At 42.7% G+C, this 17,822-nt stretch overlaps 1 protein-coding gene across 1 annotated transcript; it reads left to right on the top strand.

Moving 5' to 3' along the window:
* Positions 1-3,707: 3,707 nt before the first annotated feature.
* On the top strand, positions 3,708-4,952 carry LOC132010148 (heterogeneous nuclear ribonucleoprotein A1-like). The gene has a single exon (XM_059388088.1). It carries the CDS (start codon positions 3,741-3,743, stop codon positions 4,698-4,700), a length of 960 nt encoding a protein of 319 aa, XP_059244071.1. The 5' UTR covers positions 3,708-3,740; the 3' UTR covers positions 4,701-4,952.
* Positions 4,953-17,822: the final 12,870 nt, after the last annotated feature.

Below are 17,822 nucleotides of genomic sequence, written 5' to 3'. Positions count from 1 at the left end.
GGGGGGGGCTTCTGCAGAAGAGGGAGGAGACAAGACTGCAGGCACCAGGGCGGTTTAGGAGTGGTGTGCGGGGAGGGGGAGCCTCCTGCCTGGTGGGAGGGCTGAAAGAATGCGGCAGATCAATTTTCCCTGGGCCTCCTCCCCTCTCCATACTGCACAGTTGTTTCTCTTGACCTCCTCCAAAATCTGGGAATGTTCTAGCTTTCAGACAGACCTACCTGTGCCTCTGACCTGAGCGATGCTTAATGCCAGAGAGCATTTCCGTGGATGGCATGGAGGGGCCCACGCCTGGCTGTTAGCCCTGGGAGCTGGGGTGAACTCAATACAGCATCATCCCCTCCACCTTCAAATGCATTGTTCCCCATACTCATGCAAAGAAGAGTATGGCAGGCTCAGGCTCCAAGGGACAATGACTAAGAATCTGCCCCTGCACTGTAGGAACTTTTCAGTAACTTCCAAAGAATTCCCTCTGGATGAAAGCACCCGTTTTAGGCAAGGTAACTAGCATGGAAATCAAATGGATCCATCAGGCTCTACCATTCAGCAGTTTTGTGGCCTCCCTTTTTTCGTCTCTAAAATGGGGAAGATTTGGGGCACCTGGGTGGCTCAGTCATTAAGCATCTGCCTTTGGTGCTGGCCATAATCTCGGTCCTAGGATCGAGCCCTGTATGGGGCTCCCTACTCAGCGAGGATTCTGCTTCTCCCTCTCACTTTCTCTTTGTGCATGCTCTCTCTCTGTTAAATAATTAAATAAAATTTAAAAAAAATAAAAATAGTAAAAATAAAATGGAGAAATTATATCACATACTTTGAATGGTTATTTTGAGAATGAAATGAGATAGCATGCATTGAGTGCATGGTACTCTCCCAGGCTCACCACAGAAACTCAGTAAATATGAATATTGCCTTGACAACTGTCATTTCACACACATCCCATAAGAGTGCATGTGAGACGGGGTGCCTGGGTGGCTTGGTGGGTTTAAAGCCTCTGCCTTCAGCTCAGGTCATGACTTCGGGGTCCTGGGATTGAGCCCCGCGTCAGGCTCTCTGCTTGGCGGGGAGCCTGCTTCCCCCTCTCTGCCTGTCTCTCTGCCTACTTGCAATCTCTCTCTGTGTCAAATAAATAAATAAATAAATAAAATCTTAAAAAAAAAAGAGTGTGTGCAAGATAATTCACCCTATTCTGCTAATTTTCCCTGTTGCCCCTTACTAAAAGCTGCAGTGAAATTTAGAGAGATCTGGGATATTCTACAATAGACAGTTTGACTCAAATTTGGCCTAACAAGGACTTGTGGAGCACAAGCTCTACTCCCTGTACATACTGGGAGTTAAAGGTGATTTCTAGCTGCCTACTGCCAAAACCACTGCAAAACATAGTGTCTTAAAACGATGTATTATCGATTGCCATGGTTTTGTGGGTTGGAGCAACCTAGCTGGCTTGTTTTTCTGTAATAACGGTAAGTGAAGAGCTGAGTCATCTGAAGGCTTGTCTGGACTGGGGGTCCGACATGGTTTCCTCCTCCCCACTCTGGTGTCTCAGCGGCTCTCCATGGCCCCTCTCTCTTGCAGAGCTGTCTAGCTAGACTTTTTACAGGGTGACTCATGGTTCCAAGAAAAAGAAAGCGGAAGCTGTCAGTGATCTTATAGCCTGATCCTAGAGATGGTCCAGAGTCTCTTCTGCCACTTTTTGGTGACAAATCCACAACATGGCAGCCCAGATTGAAGGAAGAGGAGCAGACTGGACCTCTCAATGGGCAAGTAGCACCTATGTGCACAAAAGCAAGGAACTGGTCGATGTTGAACATCTTTGGAGATAAGCTACCCATGAATCTTATACTGGAGTTCCATGCAGATAAAAACATAAGATATTTATGTGTATGATTTTATTCTTTTCCGCTGGTAGTTTTTCATCCAAGTGTGTGACAAGAATCATTCACCACCTGCCTCAGGCTTCTGCGCTCCTACCACTGCAACTGACTCCTCAGTGAAGGACAAATTCAGTGAATGGCTCAGATCAGGACATTTTTCTATCAGCTAAGGTGGTTTTGTCACTGTAGGACTGTTTGTACCTGCAAAATTTTTTTAAGATTTTATTTATTTATTTGACATGAAGAGAGAGACAGTGAGAGAGGGAATACAAGCAAGGGGAGGGGGAGGGGGAGAGGGAGAAGCAGACTCCCTGCTGAGCAAGGAGCCTAAAGCAGGACTCAATCCCAGGACCCTGGGATCATGACCCGAGCTGAAGGCAGATGCTTAACTGACTGAGCCACCAAGGTGCTCTATATCCACAATTTCATCCCCTAAGTGAGCATGTCACTTTGCACTCATTGTCTTGTTTACAGAGTAAAAACCAAGGCTTTTGATCAGTTAGATGGACAGCCTGCTCTTAGTCCCTTTCCCTGGCACTGCCTTATAACCTTCCATTTTCCCAGTAACGCCAGCTTCCGAAGAGTTCACTTATACAGGTAATTCTTCCAGCTAGAATAAGTCACTGGCTTCAAAAACTCCTGGAACTTCTTCAAGGCACTTACCTTAATTTGTATCTTTACATTTAAAAGATTGTTGGACTTGGGCGCCTGGGTGGCTTAGTGGGTTAAAGCCTCTGTCTTCAGCTCAGGTCATGAACCCAGGGTCTTGGGATCGAGCCCCACATCGGGCTCTCTGTTCGGCGGGGAGCCTGCTTTCCTTCCTCTCTCTGCCTGCCTGCCTACTTGTGATCTCTATCAAATAAATAAATAAAAATCTTTAAAAAAAAAATAAAGATTGTTGGACTCATTTCTCTCTTCCTCGTTAGACCCTAAGCTCTGTAGAGTCTGGTGCTATTTATCTCCAGCATGTAGGTCTGTGTCTTGTACATACCAGGAGCTCAATAATGTATTTGGAATGAATAAATTGTTCCTTTCTTCCAGAACTATTTAGAGGTAAAAGAAGGCAAACCCATTCATAGGGAGAGAAATTTTTAAATTTATTTTCAAAAACATACCATTTGATTTTTAACTGGCAGACCTTAGAGATCTGGATATCCAACTTAAGAAAAGTGAAATGATTGGCGTCTGTGACTCAAGCAGTACAAAGTAACCTTCCAGAACCCCTACCTCAGCAGTAGATAGGATCTGAAGCATGCGAGGCTCGACTAAAGGAATATTTCCAGGTTTAAACTCTCACTTACCATTCCAGACCTTCTTGCTGTGTTCTCACATCTCACATTCCTTCCCTGCATCCTCATCCCTGGCTACCCAACCCTATCTGATGGATGTTACAGCTGTAGTGCATTTGGCTTAAAATCTCCCTGAAAATCCAAATGCCTTTGGACAACACCTTTCAAAAGTCTGTCCTTGCCTCACTTCCACACCCACAGATAACTCTGGAATCCTCTACTAAATTCCAATACCCTGATTCTCAACATATTTAGACATAGCCTTATTTGGCCTTGGGGCTCCCCAAACAGGAAACAAAGATGGGCAATTGGACCCCAGGAATCTTCTTATTCTTATTTTTCATTATGGAAAATTCTAAAGGTAAAGAAAACACCATAATGAACTGTTATACTCATCCCCCCCAGCTTTGATTATTATGACCAGTCTTCCCATCCACAACTCCACCCCCTTTCTTCTCTCCTGGATGGATTTCAGTGTCTATCTCTAAAAGATAAGTGCTTTAAAAAAAGAAAAAACAAAAGCCTTTTTGCCTGTGGACGCCGCCGAGTAAGCATCGTTAAAGTCTCCCCTCCCACCGCCGTCATGTCTAAGTCAGAGTCTCCCAAAGAGCCTAAACAGCTGCGGAAGCTCTTCATCGGAGGTCTGAGCTTTGAAACAACCGATGAGAGTCTGAGGAGCCATTTTGAGCAATGGGGAACACTTATGGACTGTGTGGTAATGAGAGATCCGAACACCAAGCGCTCCAGAGGCTTTGGGTTTGTCACCTATGCCACTGTGGAGGAGGTGGATGCAGCCATGAATGCAAGGCCACACAAGGTGGATGGAAGAGTTGTGGAACCAAAGAGGGCTGTCTCAAGAGAAGATTCTCAAAGACCTGGTGCCCACTTAACTGTGAAAAAGATTTTTGTTGGTGGCATTAAAGAAGACACTGAAGAACATCATCTAAGAGATTATTTCGAACAGTATGGGAAAATCGAAGTGATTGAGATCATGACTGACCGAGGCAGTGGCAAAAAGAGGGGTTTTGCTTTTGTAACATTTGATGACCATGATTCTGTAGACAAGATTGTCATTCAAAAATACCATACTGTGAATGGCCACAACTGGGAAGTAAGGAAAGCGCTCTCTAAGCAAGAGATGGCTAGTGCTTCATCCAGCCAAAGAGGTCGAAGTGGTTCTGGAAACTTTGGTGGTGGTCGTGGAGGTGGTTTTGGTGGGAATGACAACTTTCGCGAAGGAAACTTCAGTGGTCGAGGTGGCTTTGGTGGCAGTCGAGGTGGTGGTGGATATGGTGGCAGTGATGGCTATAACGGATTTGGTAATGATGGAAGCCACTTTGGAGGTGGCGGAAGCTATAATGATTTTGGCAATTACAACCATCAATCCTCAAATTCTGGACCCATGAAAGGAGGCAATTTTGGAGGCAGAAGCTCTGGCCCTCATGGTGGTGGAGGCCAATACTTCGCCAAACCACGAAACCAAGGTGGCTATGGTGGTTCCAGCAGCAGCAGCAGCAGCTATGGCAGTGGCAGAAGGTTTTAATTCCTGCCAGGAAACAAAGCTTAGCAGGAGAGGAGAGCCAGAGAAGTGACAGGGAAGCTACAGGTTACAACAGATTTGTGGACTCAGCCAAGCACAGTGGTGGCAGGGCCTAGCTGCTACAAAGAAGACATGTTTTAGACAATACTCATGTGTATGGGCAAAAAAACTCGAGGACTGTATTTGTGACTAATTGTATAACAGGTTATTTTAGTTTCTGTTCTGTGGAAAGTATAAAGCATTCCAACAAAGGGTTTTAATGTAGATTTTTTTTTTTGCACCCATGCTGTTGATTGCTAAATGTAATAGTCTGATCATGACGCTGAATAAATGTGTCTTTTTTTTAAATGTGCTGTGTAAAGTTAGTCTACTCTGAAGCCATCTTGGTATACTACCCCAACAGTGTGAAGTTAGAATTCCTTCAGGGTGATGCCAGGTTCCATTCGAAATTTATTTGCAACCTGCTTGGGCACAGAAGCCATTGTCTCCACAAACCTTGGTGTAGTTGAACTGACAGTTAATGTGTTGTGACCTGGAGTTCACCATTAAAAGGTCACCCAAGCAAAAAAAAAAAAAAAAAGAAAGAAAGAAAAAGAAAAAACAAAACAAAAACAACAAAACTTAACACACAACTAAAACACATTATCACACCTGAAAATACTCTGGGCACTCTTAATTGTCTGTAACTAGTGATTTTCACTCTGAAAGATACTGACACAGGGAAGCACCATAAAGTTAGCCTTTCTTTACTACTGCCCTCCCCAAATACTCCACAAATGAACACCCACATGCAAGCTCCAAGGAACAAAAAGATATGCATTCGTTTTTTCTTTTTTAGATTTTATTTATTTATTTGTAATGGAGAGAATGAGTGTGTGCACAAGCAGGGAGCCTGCTTCTCCCTCTTCCTCTGCCTGCTGCTCTCCCTGCTTGCCCGATGTGGGACTTGATCCCAAGACTCTGGGATCATGACCTGAGCCGAAGGCAAACGCTTAACCGACTGAGCCACCCAGCCGTCCCAAAAGATACGCATTCTGTTGATACTGTTTATTGTCTCGTGTAAAAAATGGCACTAACAGATAATTGGCTTTGCTTTTATCAATGTTTTTTGGACAAAGACCACTGGGAATCCTTTGAACAAGTTGGGGCTTTTTTTACGGGTTACTGTGAAGGGAACACACACATGGAGAAACCTGGGGTGTCTCAGTAATAAGGAATCAGAAAGAAGCTAGTAAAGAATTTAAGCTTCATGGGTAATTTGAGGGGAAGGTCTAAAGCAGCAGGGGCTTCTTCTGGATTGTCAGAAAATGGAGGCAGTTCTACGGTTGGACCTCCCAACAGGTCTATTCTGAAGGAAGGACAGACTAGAGAGTCACCTAGTCAGCGAGCAAGGGGAATGCTTATTGGTTTTTGTTATATAGTGATCTTGTTTTTTTCATCCGTGGTCTGAGAGTGACCTCATCTGATATAGATGTCTGTAAGACTATTTCTGTCCAACAAGAGAACAAAATGACACCATGAGCATCAGACCACCTTGTAATAGCATTGACATCTAGCTGTGAAAGTCAAATCCATTCCAGATGTTGTGGGCAACTTTCTTCTTTCTCACGATCCTACAGCTTTCTAGGGTATATGAATTTGTTGACTACTGCTATCTTTAGTCCTTGTTCTATTTGAGTTCCTTTTTAAAAAAATATTTTATTTATTTATTTGACACAGAGAGAGAGAGCATAAGAAGGGGGAGGAGCAGGCAGAGGGAGAAGGAGAAGCAGGCCCCCCATTGAGCAAAGAGTCCAACACAGGGCTCCATCACAGGACCCTGGGATGATGACCTGAGCTGAAGGCAGTTGCCCAACCACTGAACCACACAGGTGCCCCACCCCACTATTTGAGTTTCTGAACCGATTTTTCCTTTGAGATCATTTTGATCACTCATTATTTGTGTGTCTGTGTGTTTTATTATATTACATTCAAGTGCTGGTAAACTTCCTTAAATCTTTCTCTATTTTTTTTTAAATTTTTTTAAAGATTTTTTTTATTGATTTATTTATTTCAGAAAAACAGTATTCATTATTTTTTCACCACACCCAGTGCTCCATGCAATCCGTGCCCTCTATAATACCCACCACCTGGTACCCCAACCTCCCACCCCCCTCACTTCAAACCCCTCAGATTGTTTTTCAGAGTCCATAGTCTCTCATGATTCACCTCCCCTTCCAATTTACCCCAACTCCTTTCTCCTCTCTAACACCTCTTGTCCTCTAAGGACAAGGAGTGGAGCATTTGTTATGCTCCACAATAAGTGAAACCATATGATAATTGACTCTCTCTGCTTGACTGATTTCACTCAGCATAATCTCTTCCAGTCCCGTCCATGTTGCTACAAAAGTTGGGTATTCATCCTTTCTGATGGAGGCATAATACTCCATGGTGTATATGGACCACATCTTCCTTATCCATTCGTCCGTTGAAGGGCATCTTGGTTCTTTCCATAGTTTGGTGACCATGGCCATTGTTGCTATAAACATTGGGGTACAGATGGCCCTTCTTTTCACAACATCTGTATCTTTGGGTTAAATACCCAGAGTGCAATTGCAGGGTCATAGGGAAGTTCTATTTTTAATTTCTTGAGGAATCTCCACACTGTTCTCCAAAGAGGCTGCACCAACTTGCATTCCCACCAACAGTGTAAGAGGGTTCCCCTTTCTCCACATCCTCTCCAACACATGTTGTTTCCGGTTTTGTTAATTTTGGCCATTCTAACTGGTGTAAGGTGATATCTCAATGTGGTTTTAATTTGAATCCAGAAATTTGTATGGAATCAGAAGAGACCCCGAATCACTAAGGAAATGTTGAAAAACAAAAATAAAGCTGGGGGCATCACGTTACCTGATTTCAAGCTTTATTACAAAGCTCTGATCACCAAGACAGCATGGTACTGGCATAAAAACATACACATAGACCAGTGGAAAAGAGTAGAGAGCCCAGATATGGACCCTCAACTCTATGGTCAATTAATCTTCGACAAAACGGGAAAAAATTTACAGTGGAAAAAAGACAGTCTCTTCAATAAATGGTGCTGGGAAAACTGGGCAGCTATATGTAGAAGAATGAAACTCGACCATTCTCTTACACCGTACACAAAGATAAACTCAAAATGGATAAAAGACCTCAACGTGAGACAGGAATCCATCAGAATCCTAGAGGAGAACATAGGCAGTAATCTCTTCGATATCAGCCACAGCAACTTCTTTCAAGATATGTCTCCAAAGGCAAAGGAAACAAAAGCAAAAATAAACTTTTGGAACTTCATCAAAATCCAAAGCTTCTGCACAGCAAAGGAAACAGTCAAAAAAACAAAGAGGCAACCCACGGAATGGGAGAAGATATTTGCAAATGACAGTACAGACAAAAGGTTGATATCCAGGATCTATAATGAACTCCTCAAACTCAACACACACGAAACAGGCAAACATATCAAAAAATGGGCAGAAGATATGAACAGACACTTCTCCAATCAAGACATACAAATGGCTATCAGACACATGAAAAAATCTTTCTCTAGAGAAGAAAAATGAACTCATGCATTCCCTTTGAGAGTCAAGAGAATACAACTGTTTAAAAATAGCTTCCAAACATTTGATGACAGTAAAATGATGATATATGACACAGGAGAGATTAAAGAATACAATGTAATGTGACCCCTGTGAAACACTGACATGGAATTCAAAGGCTTCTCTGTTCAAGTGCTGCATGTGTGGCTCTGATTTAGTCACTATGTCACCAGACCTCCCTCATGTCATCTACAATATAACTAGTTTGGGCTAGATGACTTTCCACTTGTATTAGTCTCTGATTCTACCACATGTAATAGTCTTAGCTATGTTATATGTTTATATACCCCCTTCCTTCCTTCTGACTCTTTATCATGGAAAATTTCAAACATGGATAAAAGTAGAAAGAATAGTAAAGCAAACCCCAAGCAGCCATCACAAACTTTCCAGCCACCAAATTCCCAGCCCTGGCCGAAGCCCGTCTGTTTCTACACCCAGGATGCCAGTGGCTGGCTATTTTGAAGCCAATCCCTAGACATCATCTTGTTTCATTTGCTTTCCCTTACTGGAAAGAAAAAAAAAATTTTTTTTTTAAAGAAAAAGGACCACTTTAAAATGCAGAGCCCCATAATCATATTTGTTCATACATAGAAATTTAAGAAGAAAGTCTTCATTTAATGGTGTGACTACAGATGAACAGCAGTTTCATTACAAGTAGTCTTTAGATACATGATGGTCAGTTGCCTGTAAAACAAAAATAAAAGTAAAGACATAATTTTTTTCAGAGTATTCTTTGTATTTAAAAATAGGGTTTTTTACACCTGGATGGATCAGTGGGTTAAGGCCTCTGCCTTTGGCTCCGGTTGTGATCCCCGGGGTCCTGGTATGGAGCCCCACATCCCAGCTCTCTGCTCAGCAGGAGGCCAGCTTCCTCCTCTCTCTCTGCCTGCCTCTCTGCCTACTTGTGATCTCTCTCTGTCAAATAAATTATCAAATTCTTTAAAGAAAAATAGTTTTTTAAAAAATAGCCAAAATTTAAAGTAGCCAAAATCAGAGTATTCTTTTTATTTAAAAAGTTTTTTTAATAGCCATATTTTAATAATTTTTTAAAATTATTAAATAATTTTTTTAAAATAATAAAAATAGCCATTTGTCAGCTCTAATTGAAACAATCATAGAAAGGGGCATGGGAATGAGAAAGAACTTGTGAGCCACGGGGGAAGGACATTCAGTCCCAGCTGCAGCCAGCCACAGTCTGTTTTTCTGCTTGGTCCTCAGCCTTAGGTGAGCTGAATACCAGGGTCCGTGGTTGCATGTGTGGCCTGCCCAGTGTCGCAGGCATTCAGTGAATGTGAGAGTGCAGATTTCACGGAGATTCATATTGCAGGTCGGGTGGCCAGATAGCAAATAAAAAAATAGGATGCCTAGTTAAATCCAAATTTTGCGTAAACAAAAAGTAATTGTTTAGTATGAGTATCTCCCAGAAACTGCATGGGACATACTTACACACACACACACACACACAAATTCAGAGGTGCTTGAGTGGCTCAGTCAAGTTAAGCGTCTGACTCCGGCTTGGGTCGTGATCTCTGCGTCCTAGGATTGAGAGCCATCTCAGGCCCCCCCACTCAATAGGGATCTGCTTGTCCCTCTCTCGCTGCTCCTCCCTCTGCTTGTGCTCGCATACATATGCACACTCTTTCTCTTAAAATAGATAAAACCTTTTAAAAACATATAAAATAAGGGCACCTCAGTGGTCCATTTGGTTAAGCATCTGCCTTCGGCTCAGGTCATGATCTCAGGATCCTGAGATGGAGCCCCACATCAGACTCCTTACTCAGCAGGGAGCCTGAGGGAATTAACTTTCTGATGAGAAAGATCAGAGAAAAGAATGGATAATCACATAAGGATAAAATACGGGCTGAAGAGGGAATGTTGGCATAAAAATACCTTAAGCCTAAAAGGAAGATGGGTGGAGAAAGTGGGGCCTCTTTTCCACAAAGTGAGAGGAGAGATTACAGGATGCCAAGGAGTGGGGCCTGGGGGAAGAAGACAGTGCTCAGAAGAATGTGGAAAAGTGTTGGAACAACAGTGATGGAATGCGGTAGGGAGTGCATGAGTAAGGCAGGAAGACAGATCGCTGAGTAGGAGTGCCCTCCTAGTGGACTTCAGCATGAATTCTTAGTGGGCTCAGGTTTTGAGAACTACTGCCTTAAAGCACGCAGAAAACAGCACCAGCCAGAATGATGAGAGTTCTCTTCCAGTCCCAGAACTTTCTGAAATCCCCAGTTGGCGGTGACCATCTCGAGAACAGAAGTTTACTAGGGCAAGTAGCAGCTGTCGGAAATACCCCACAAAGGGCAAAGGCAGTAGGAAGTCAAAGGGAGGGCATCTATTTAGCCCCAAATAAAGATACTAATAATTGTGTGCAGCCTCACTGTATGGTCCTAGGACTCCGGGAGGTCTAGGATAGGACCACCAACATCATCTGGAAGCTTGTTAGAAATCCATCATGTCAAGCCACACCCCAGACCTTCTAAATCAGAATCTGCATTTTAGCAAGACAGCAGATGATTCGCATATACATTAAAGTTCGAGATGCCCTGGTCTTTACTCTGCTAAAAGCTTCGATGTACACACAGGTAATCGCTAATCTCAATAGAAAAGAATACCGAGTCTCTGCAATGTGCCTCATGCCTTACTGGGTACCCTGAAGACCTCCAAGGACCTCTAGGATGTATTCTGTTCTTCTAGGTTTAATCACTATCATTAGGTGGGAAGATTTTTTGTTTCTATTTTTGTTTTTTATTAAAAAAATTTTTTTTTTTTTTTTGCAATCGTAGTTCAGTCTTCAAAGTCTATGAAAGAGAAAACAAGGTGCTTTAGCTTTGACTTTCTGTGATTTGGAGCTGGTCATTTGATTTCAAGTGAGTGAGGTTTATCCTTGGACTCAGGTTCTGGACCACATGACTGACAGGGAAGGGCCACCGAAATCAGCACAGAGTAAACACTTATCACACCAGCTGCCTACACCCTTAAGGGATCCGCCCAAATATGGATTGTTCTCAGTTAGCATTCTTGTGCCCAATACAAAAGGGCTCAAAAAATATGCTTAAAAAAAAATGTGTGAAAGTTAAAACCGACCTGCATGAAAGCCCACTGGTATGATTAGTGCTCTAAGTCCTGTCTTTTAGAACTCCGTTTTAATGATGGAAAATTTGTGGAAATGGTGACGATGGTTGCACAGTAATGTGAATGTACTTACATAGCCCTGAGCTGTAGACTTAACAATGGCTAAAATGGTGGGTTTTAAGTTACGTATTACTATACCATGATTAAAAACATTTAAAAACAAAACAAACAAACAAAAAACATATTTTTGTAGTAAATTTTTTTTAACTAACATCTAATGTATTATTGGCTTCAGGGGTACAGGTCTGTGATTCATCAGTCTTACACAAGTCACAGCACTCACCATAGCACATACCCTCTGCAGAGACCATCCCCCAACACCCCTCCCCTCCAGCAGCCCTCCGTTTGTTTCCTGAGATTAAGAGTGTCTTATGGTTTGTTTCCCTCTCTGGAAAAAACTTAGTTTTAATGTTTTCACTACCTCAGAATCTGGTCTTAGCCACACTTTTTGCTCTCTTGGCTCATCCTTTTACAGCTTGAAATCAGTCCTTAAAGTCAATGTGTGCATCTTTGGGCAGTGCGACAACGTGGACATTCCCATTTTCCCCAGCACTGCCTTTTCCTTTCATTAAGATGAGCAGTGTGCAGGCTTGGGTTCAAAGGCTGACTTGATGCTTCCTAGCTGTATGGGCTTCAGCAAGCTCCAGACCTCTCTGACCCTCAGTTCCCTCCCCCACATAAAAAAGACAGTTATTGTACCTGCCTCAGAGGGACCTGGTCAAGATAAAATGAGTCAGTGATGAAATTAAATCTAACAAGTGTATAAGAAATATTAACTACAGAATTTTATTAAAATTTATTCCTGACGATGAACGAAGTTTCAAAGGAGCATTACCTTCCCAGAGGAGCCTTTCCTCACCCACCTGAATCCCGCTATTACTATGTATACTTTCATGGCTTCTTCAGTGCCATGGCACAGATCACAGTTGGTTATTACAAGGTTCTGACACTCTCTGATTAACAAGAGGCAGGGTTGAGAGCACAAACCTTTTTTGTTTGTTTTAGCACTAGGCTACATGGGATCCAGTCCTAGCTTTTGTTACTAATTGTAAGATCTTGGCCAAGCTACTCTCTGTGTCAGATTTCCTCATCAGCAAAATGCAGATTGATAATAGGACCCTCTTTATACAGTTGCTATGAGAAATAATTTGGTAGGTATGTAAAAAGTACTAGATGTGTTTCTTATTCTTAGTATTATTAGTATCTCTTTTCCTCTTCTTAGCAGCTCAGTCCATTTAACATATCTCCAGTGCCTAGCTCAGTGCCTGATACATAAAGGAGAAATAAAGATGCTAAAAGAATAAACGTGTGAAGCTAAAATTGACATGATTTTAGCTCATTGACCTGACCTGACAAATGTTTTCAGCCAGTTTCTCTCAGTGTAATTTTCCAAATTTCACTTCTCTTCTTTCTGTTTTTGTTCTTGCTTTCTAATATGTGTGTGAATTTTTTAACAGCAAATATGACTGAAGAAATATAATACTAAAAATTATTGGGGAAATACCTATCCAAAGGCACAGACCAAAAGAATAACATAATTTTATAAAGTCAGATGTATAAATATAAAAGAACAAATGTGTTGAAAGGCCCCTGCCTTTTAAAAACCATAACATGGATATCTAAACTTAGTCTACTTGAGAAGTATTTTCATTTTAAAAAGAGGATGAGGACCCTCAGTTAGCAATGGTCTGCTTTATGGAGAGTGCATGGAGGCTGAGTCCCTGCTGAAAGTTAATTTTCTACCTATAACCATAGAGACATGGAACAACGCTAAAACCAATCAATATTTGGGCAGATCTCTTGGACAGATTTATCAGTTAAGGCTCATGCTTCTCGGAGAGGTCAATCTGCGCCCTTTTGTACTGAAGCCTATGTCAGAGAGGACTGCACAGCACCCCCTTTGAGTCAGGAGGAAGGGCATGTGTCCATTTGCTCATTCTGATTGTGAAAACAACCAGAGATACTGACTTCTAGGTGTTGATGGCACCTGCAAGATCCCGAAATCCAAATCTCCACTCAGGCTATGTCTACCTGTATAAAATAGAGGGAATTACCCAGATGTGTCAGCCTGTAGCTAAGAAAGGCCCTTCATTTGAAGCTAAGTCCTTGCAGGCAGCTTTCGCCTATTGATGGAAGAGTCGATGCCAGTTTGGGTCATTGAGACCTTATAGTGTAGTAGTTAAGAGCGCAGTCTCTGGGGCTCCTAGATGGTTCAATCGGTTAAGCATCTGCTTTCAGCTCAGGTCAGGATCTCAGGGTCCTGGGATCAAGCCCCACATTGAGCTCTCTGCTCATTGGAGAGTCTGCTTCTCCCACTCACTCTCCCTCTGTGCTCTCTCGCTCTCTCTCACAAATAAATAAAATCTTACACACACACACACACACACACACACAGAGTCGGTGAAGTCAGATCTCCTAGTTCAAATCCTCTCTTTACAATCGTGGCAGGTTAAAGATAGCCACAAAGCCTCTGATCCTCTTTTCATGGACAGGTGAGGTCTATGCCCCTTCCACTAACTGTAAGAGAATAGGACTCTGTGATGATTCTGACCAAGGGGATAGGATAAAAGTAGACCTGTCCCAGGCCTTAAAAGATGCAACTTCCACTCCTCGTCTCTTGGAGCCTTAAGCCATTGGGTAAAATCAGACTATGCTGCTATGGAGACCACAAGGAGAACCCGTGATGACAGGGGGAAGACAGGAGTCCCACCAAGCCCAGCCTTATAGCCCTTCCCATGAAGGCACTTAGCAGGTGAGCAGATCCTTCATGGACCCTACAGACCCATGCAATGCACACCTCAGCTGTATAAGACCGACCAACCCCAATCAACACCACCTGGGACAGAAGAATCACCCAGTTGATTCCTGACCTCCAAAATCATGATATATTATAAAATGGTTGCTGTTTCCAATACAAAAGTTTGAAGTCCTTTACGATACTTTGACAGATAACTAGAACAACACTTACTGATGTTTTGGTTTCCTCACTTCTAAAGTAGGGACAACAATTACAATACCAACCTTATTGGATTAAATGAATGGTAGCGTAAAGCCTTCAGACCAAGGCCTGGCAAACAGCAAGGGCTCTATAAAAGTTGGCTCCTGTTAAGCTTGGGTGACAACTCTCGTCAGATTCTGAGACGGAGAAGTCTGAGGGGGACTCCATGTCATCTAATTCTCCAGGCCATTTGGACCTTTTATCGTCCAATCTCAACCAGGACAATAGCTCTTTTGGAGTTTTTAGAGTTTACTGTTCCACCTAAGGTTAGCTACGGCCTTCCTTCAGGTCAGCTATCTCCCATTCAACAGAGGCTGAGCTGACTCCCAACCCGGCTCCCAGCTCAGCATCTGCAGAGTACACCCAACTCCGCCGAATTACCCTTCATCCCCTCTTCAGCTTTCTCTTCTATTACACTTCCTTTCCGTCAAATGACCACTTGCCTTCTCCCTGCTAACACAGATTCCTTCACAAACACTTGAGAAATGCAGAAGCTCCAAGTCTCCCCAGGATGTGGTGGAGAATCCTAGTCCTTCAGGATGAACTATTCTGGGCCCACTGAAAGTTCTGGAGAGACTGGATGCTGCATTTCCTAACTTTCCTTCAATAATTATAAATGCATTTGCCAATTGAAAGCCCTGAAAAGTTATGCCACTTAGAAATCTATTTAACTTGGTATTACCTAGATTTGTGCAGACGTGTCTTGACTGAGAAACACTTTTCTGGTAAAGCAAGGCTTCTTGGAAGGAGCAACAGTGGAGATGAGTCCTGGAGGTAGAGAAGAGGGAAGCAGGTGAAGAGAACAGAGAAGAAAGTAAGGAGACGGTCAACTTGACTTGGCAGGAAGGCAAATCAGAGAGGTCTGGGTTTAAGCTATGAGGGCCATGGGAAGCTTCTGAAGGCTTCAGTCATTGATTCTTATTTTGTGACCTTTATTCATTCTAGAGACCTCTAGAAAATAAAACATGTTACATCATTACCCGTTATCTATATGCACGTTACAGAAGTTTCATAAAATAGACCTAATTCTTGTTACATGCAATGCCCACTATTATTTTCAATTACTTTTTCCTCCTCTTGGAAATACTTTTAAGAAGCTGTTATAATTATATAAGCAAGCAAAGATAGAGAACTAAATTTTATGACACCTGAATATGGGTGTCTAGACTCCTCATCTTCTCTCTGATGGGCTAGTTGAATAAATGAGAGTGATCTACTTTCAGAGAAATGGAAGAGCCTCTTCCAGTTACGCTAAGAAGCAGTTAATTTTATAACCCTTATGCATGATTTCTACTGTGTCTTGTTGTAAGAGATTGCGATCCCATTGAGGGCAGAAAATCAGTCCAATTTTTTTGGTTTATTAGGACAGCATTGACACCTTGGTGGCACCTTCATCCTTTGTAGGGCAAAGAAGCTTAGCAGGCTGAAAACAGTAGCAAACTTCACCTAGGTAGTATGTGTGCCCCCACAGGTGATCAGAGTCCCCTAGAAAATATCTCCTCCTCCTGTTCCCGTTGTCTCAGGAACAGACTGCCTGCATCACAGAAGGTGACGGTCAGAATGGCCATCATGCTTGCCTTCTTCTTTTCTTTCTGTCAGGATCACTACTGTCTTTCTGTCCCTTCCAGGGGTGCTATCTGCTCTCACTGCTGAGGTCTTCTTACAGGACTGGATCCAAAATGGGGCTCAGTCTCAGCTTCCTTCTCCATTCTGTCTCTGAAAGAGAGGGCTCTAACATTTTCGGGTTAAGGGCTTCACTGCTAGCCAGAGAGCAAGCAAGGAGTGGGCGTCACAAAAACGATTGCCAGAATCTCAACTTTTTTTTTTTCCTAGTGCCTAGAGCAGTCTGTTGGTGACTCCTGCCTCCCTTCCCTACTTCCGCCCTTTCTCCAGATTAGGTGTTCCACTTCCCACTTGCAGGTCTAAAGGTACCATTAATAGTTGAACAATAAATGACTTAGTCACCCTCCAGGTTTTGGATGGCCAGAGCATTCCAGGAGAGTGACTGTCAGTGTTTCCCCTTCTTCACACAGGAAATAAATGACCTCAGGCTTCTCCCTCACAATTACTCATGTACCAAAACTTCTTAAAAATTCTGGAAGGACTCTTGGGCTGAGAACTAGTTTGCAACCCGTTATGGTGCTTCCTTCAGGAAAATGGTGAGGAAGTTTGAAGTAATCCAGCACGCCAGAGTACACTTGCTCCTTCTGTGGCAAAACCAACAGGAAAAGATGAGCAATGAGGGGCTGGCATTGTGGTTCCTGCAATGAAAATGGTAGCCCGTGGTGCCTGGACCTACGACACCACTTTTGCTGTCACCATAGAGTCAGCCATCAGAGGAATGGCAGAGTTGAAAGACCAGTAGAAGGTACACTATTTGAAACAATACTAGTCTACAATAAATGGGTTAACTTCTGTAAGAAAATTACCTTGGCTTACTGTTAAGTTTATTAATTAGATGTTCCAACATGTGTTTCATTAGTCTTGCTTTCTCAAAACTCTTAGAAATTAAAAATCCTTCTAATTTTGGGTTGCTTGGGGGGCTCAGCCTGCTAAAGGTCTGACTCTTTATGTTGCTCAGGTCATGATCTCAGGGTCGTAGGATCAAGCCCGGCTGGGTGTGGAGTCTGCTTAAGATTCTCTCTCCACTCCCCTTGGCCCCTCCCCGGCCTTAAAAAAAATCCATCTCATTTTTATTGGGAAAAAAAAAATGTGGAAGGAAACTGAAGTGTGGTGCACTGTACCCTTGGCTTTCTCTTCTCTCTGATAGTGTAGGCTGGCAACCCCACTTGCTATTCTGAAAAGTCTAGGACATCAGGGCTGTGTTGACCAGTGTTATTGAAATGACATGATGGGAAATTCTAGGGGCCAAAGGCCCTGGCAAAAGAAAGAAGTTGTCCAGATCCCAGTGGGGAGCTGTCTAGCTTCAAGGTGGCATCTGTGATGATTAATTCAAGTTTTACATTTCTAGAACCTTATCTTCCTCTGTGGGATTATTCTCAAGGCTCCCTGTCAAAACTGGTGGTTTATAAGCAAAGCTCATTTGCACCACCTGCTTGGAGTGTCAGAAAGCCCCCACCAGCAAGGGGATGACGTCCTCACCCACTGGTGGTGGGAACACAGTTGGTTTGCCTTTTCTTCCTTCTGCTTGTCTTTATATCTGACTTTTTTACCTAAATAAATACTTACTGGTAATACGGGGAAAAAATCAAAATTGTTGTTCAGAAGGAAGTATGTCCCACGGTTTCCATAGACTTGCACATAGAGCCTTTCTGTTGTTTATATTGAAAAGATCGTCTTTTTTTAATTTCTAAACCTATGACGGAGACCACACCCCAGTTTGGGCAATAGGTTTTCTTGATTAACAATCTTAACTCCTTG

Source organism: Mustela nigripes, chromosome 2 (assembly GCF_022355385.1).
Source record: "Mustela nigripes isolate SB6536 chromosome 2, MUSNIG.SB6536, whole genome shotgun sequence".
NCBI classification, from domain to species: domain Eukaryota; kingdom Metazoa; phylum Chordata; class Mammalia; order Carnivora; family Mustelidae; genus Mustela; species Mustela nigripes.
This window is presented reverse-complemented; position numbering and strand designations above follow the sequence as displayed.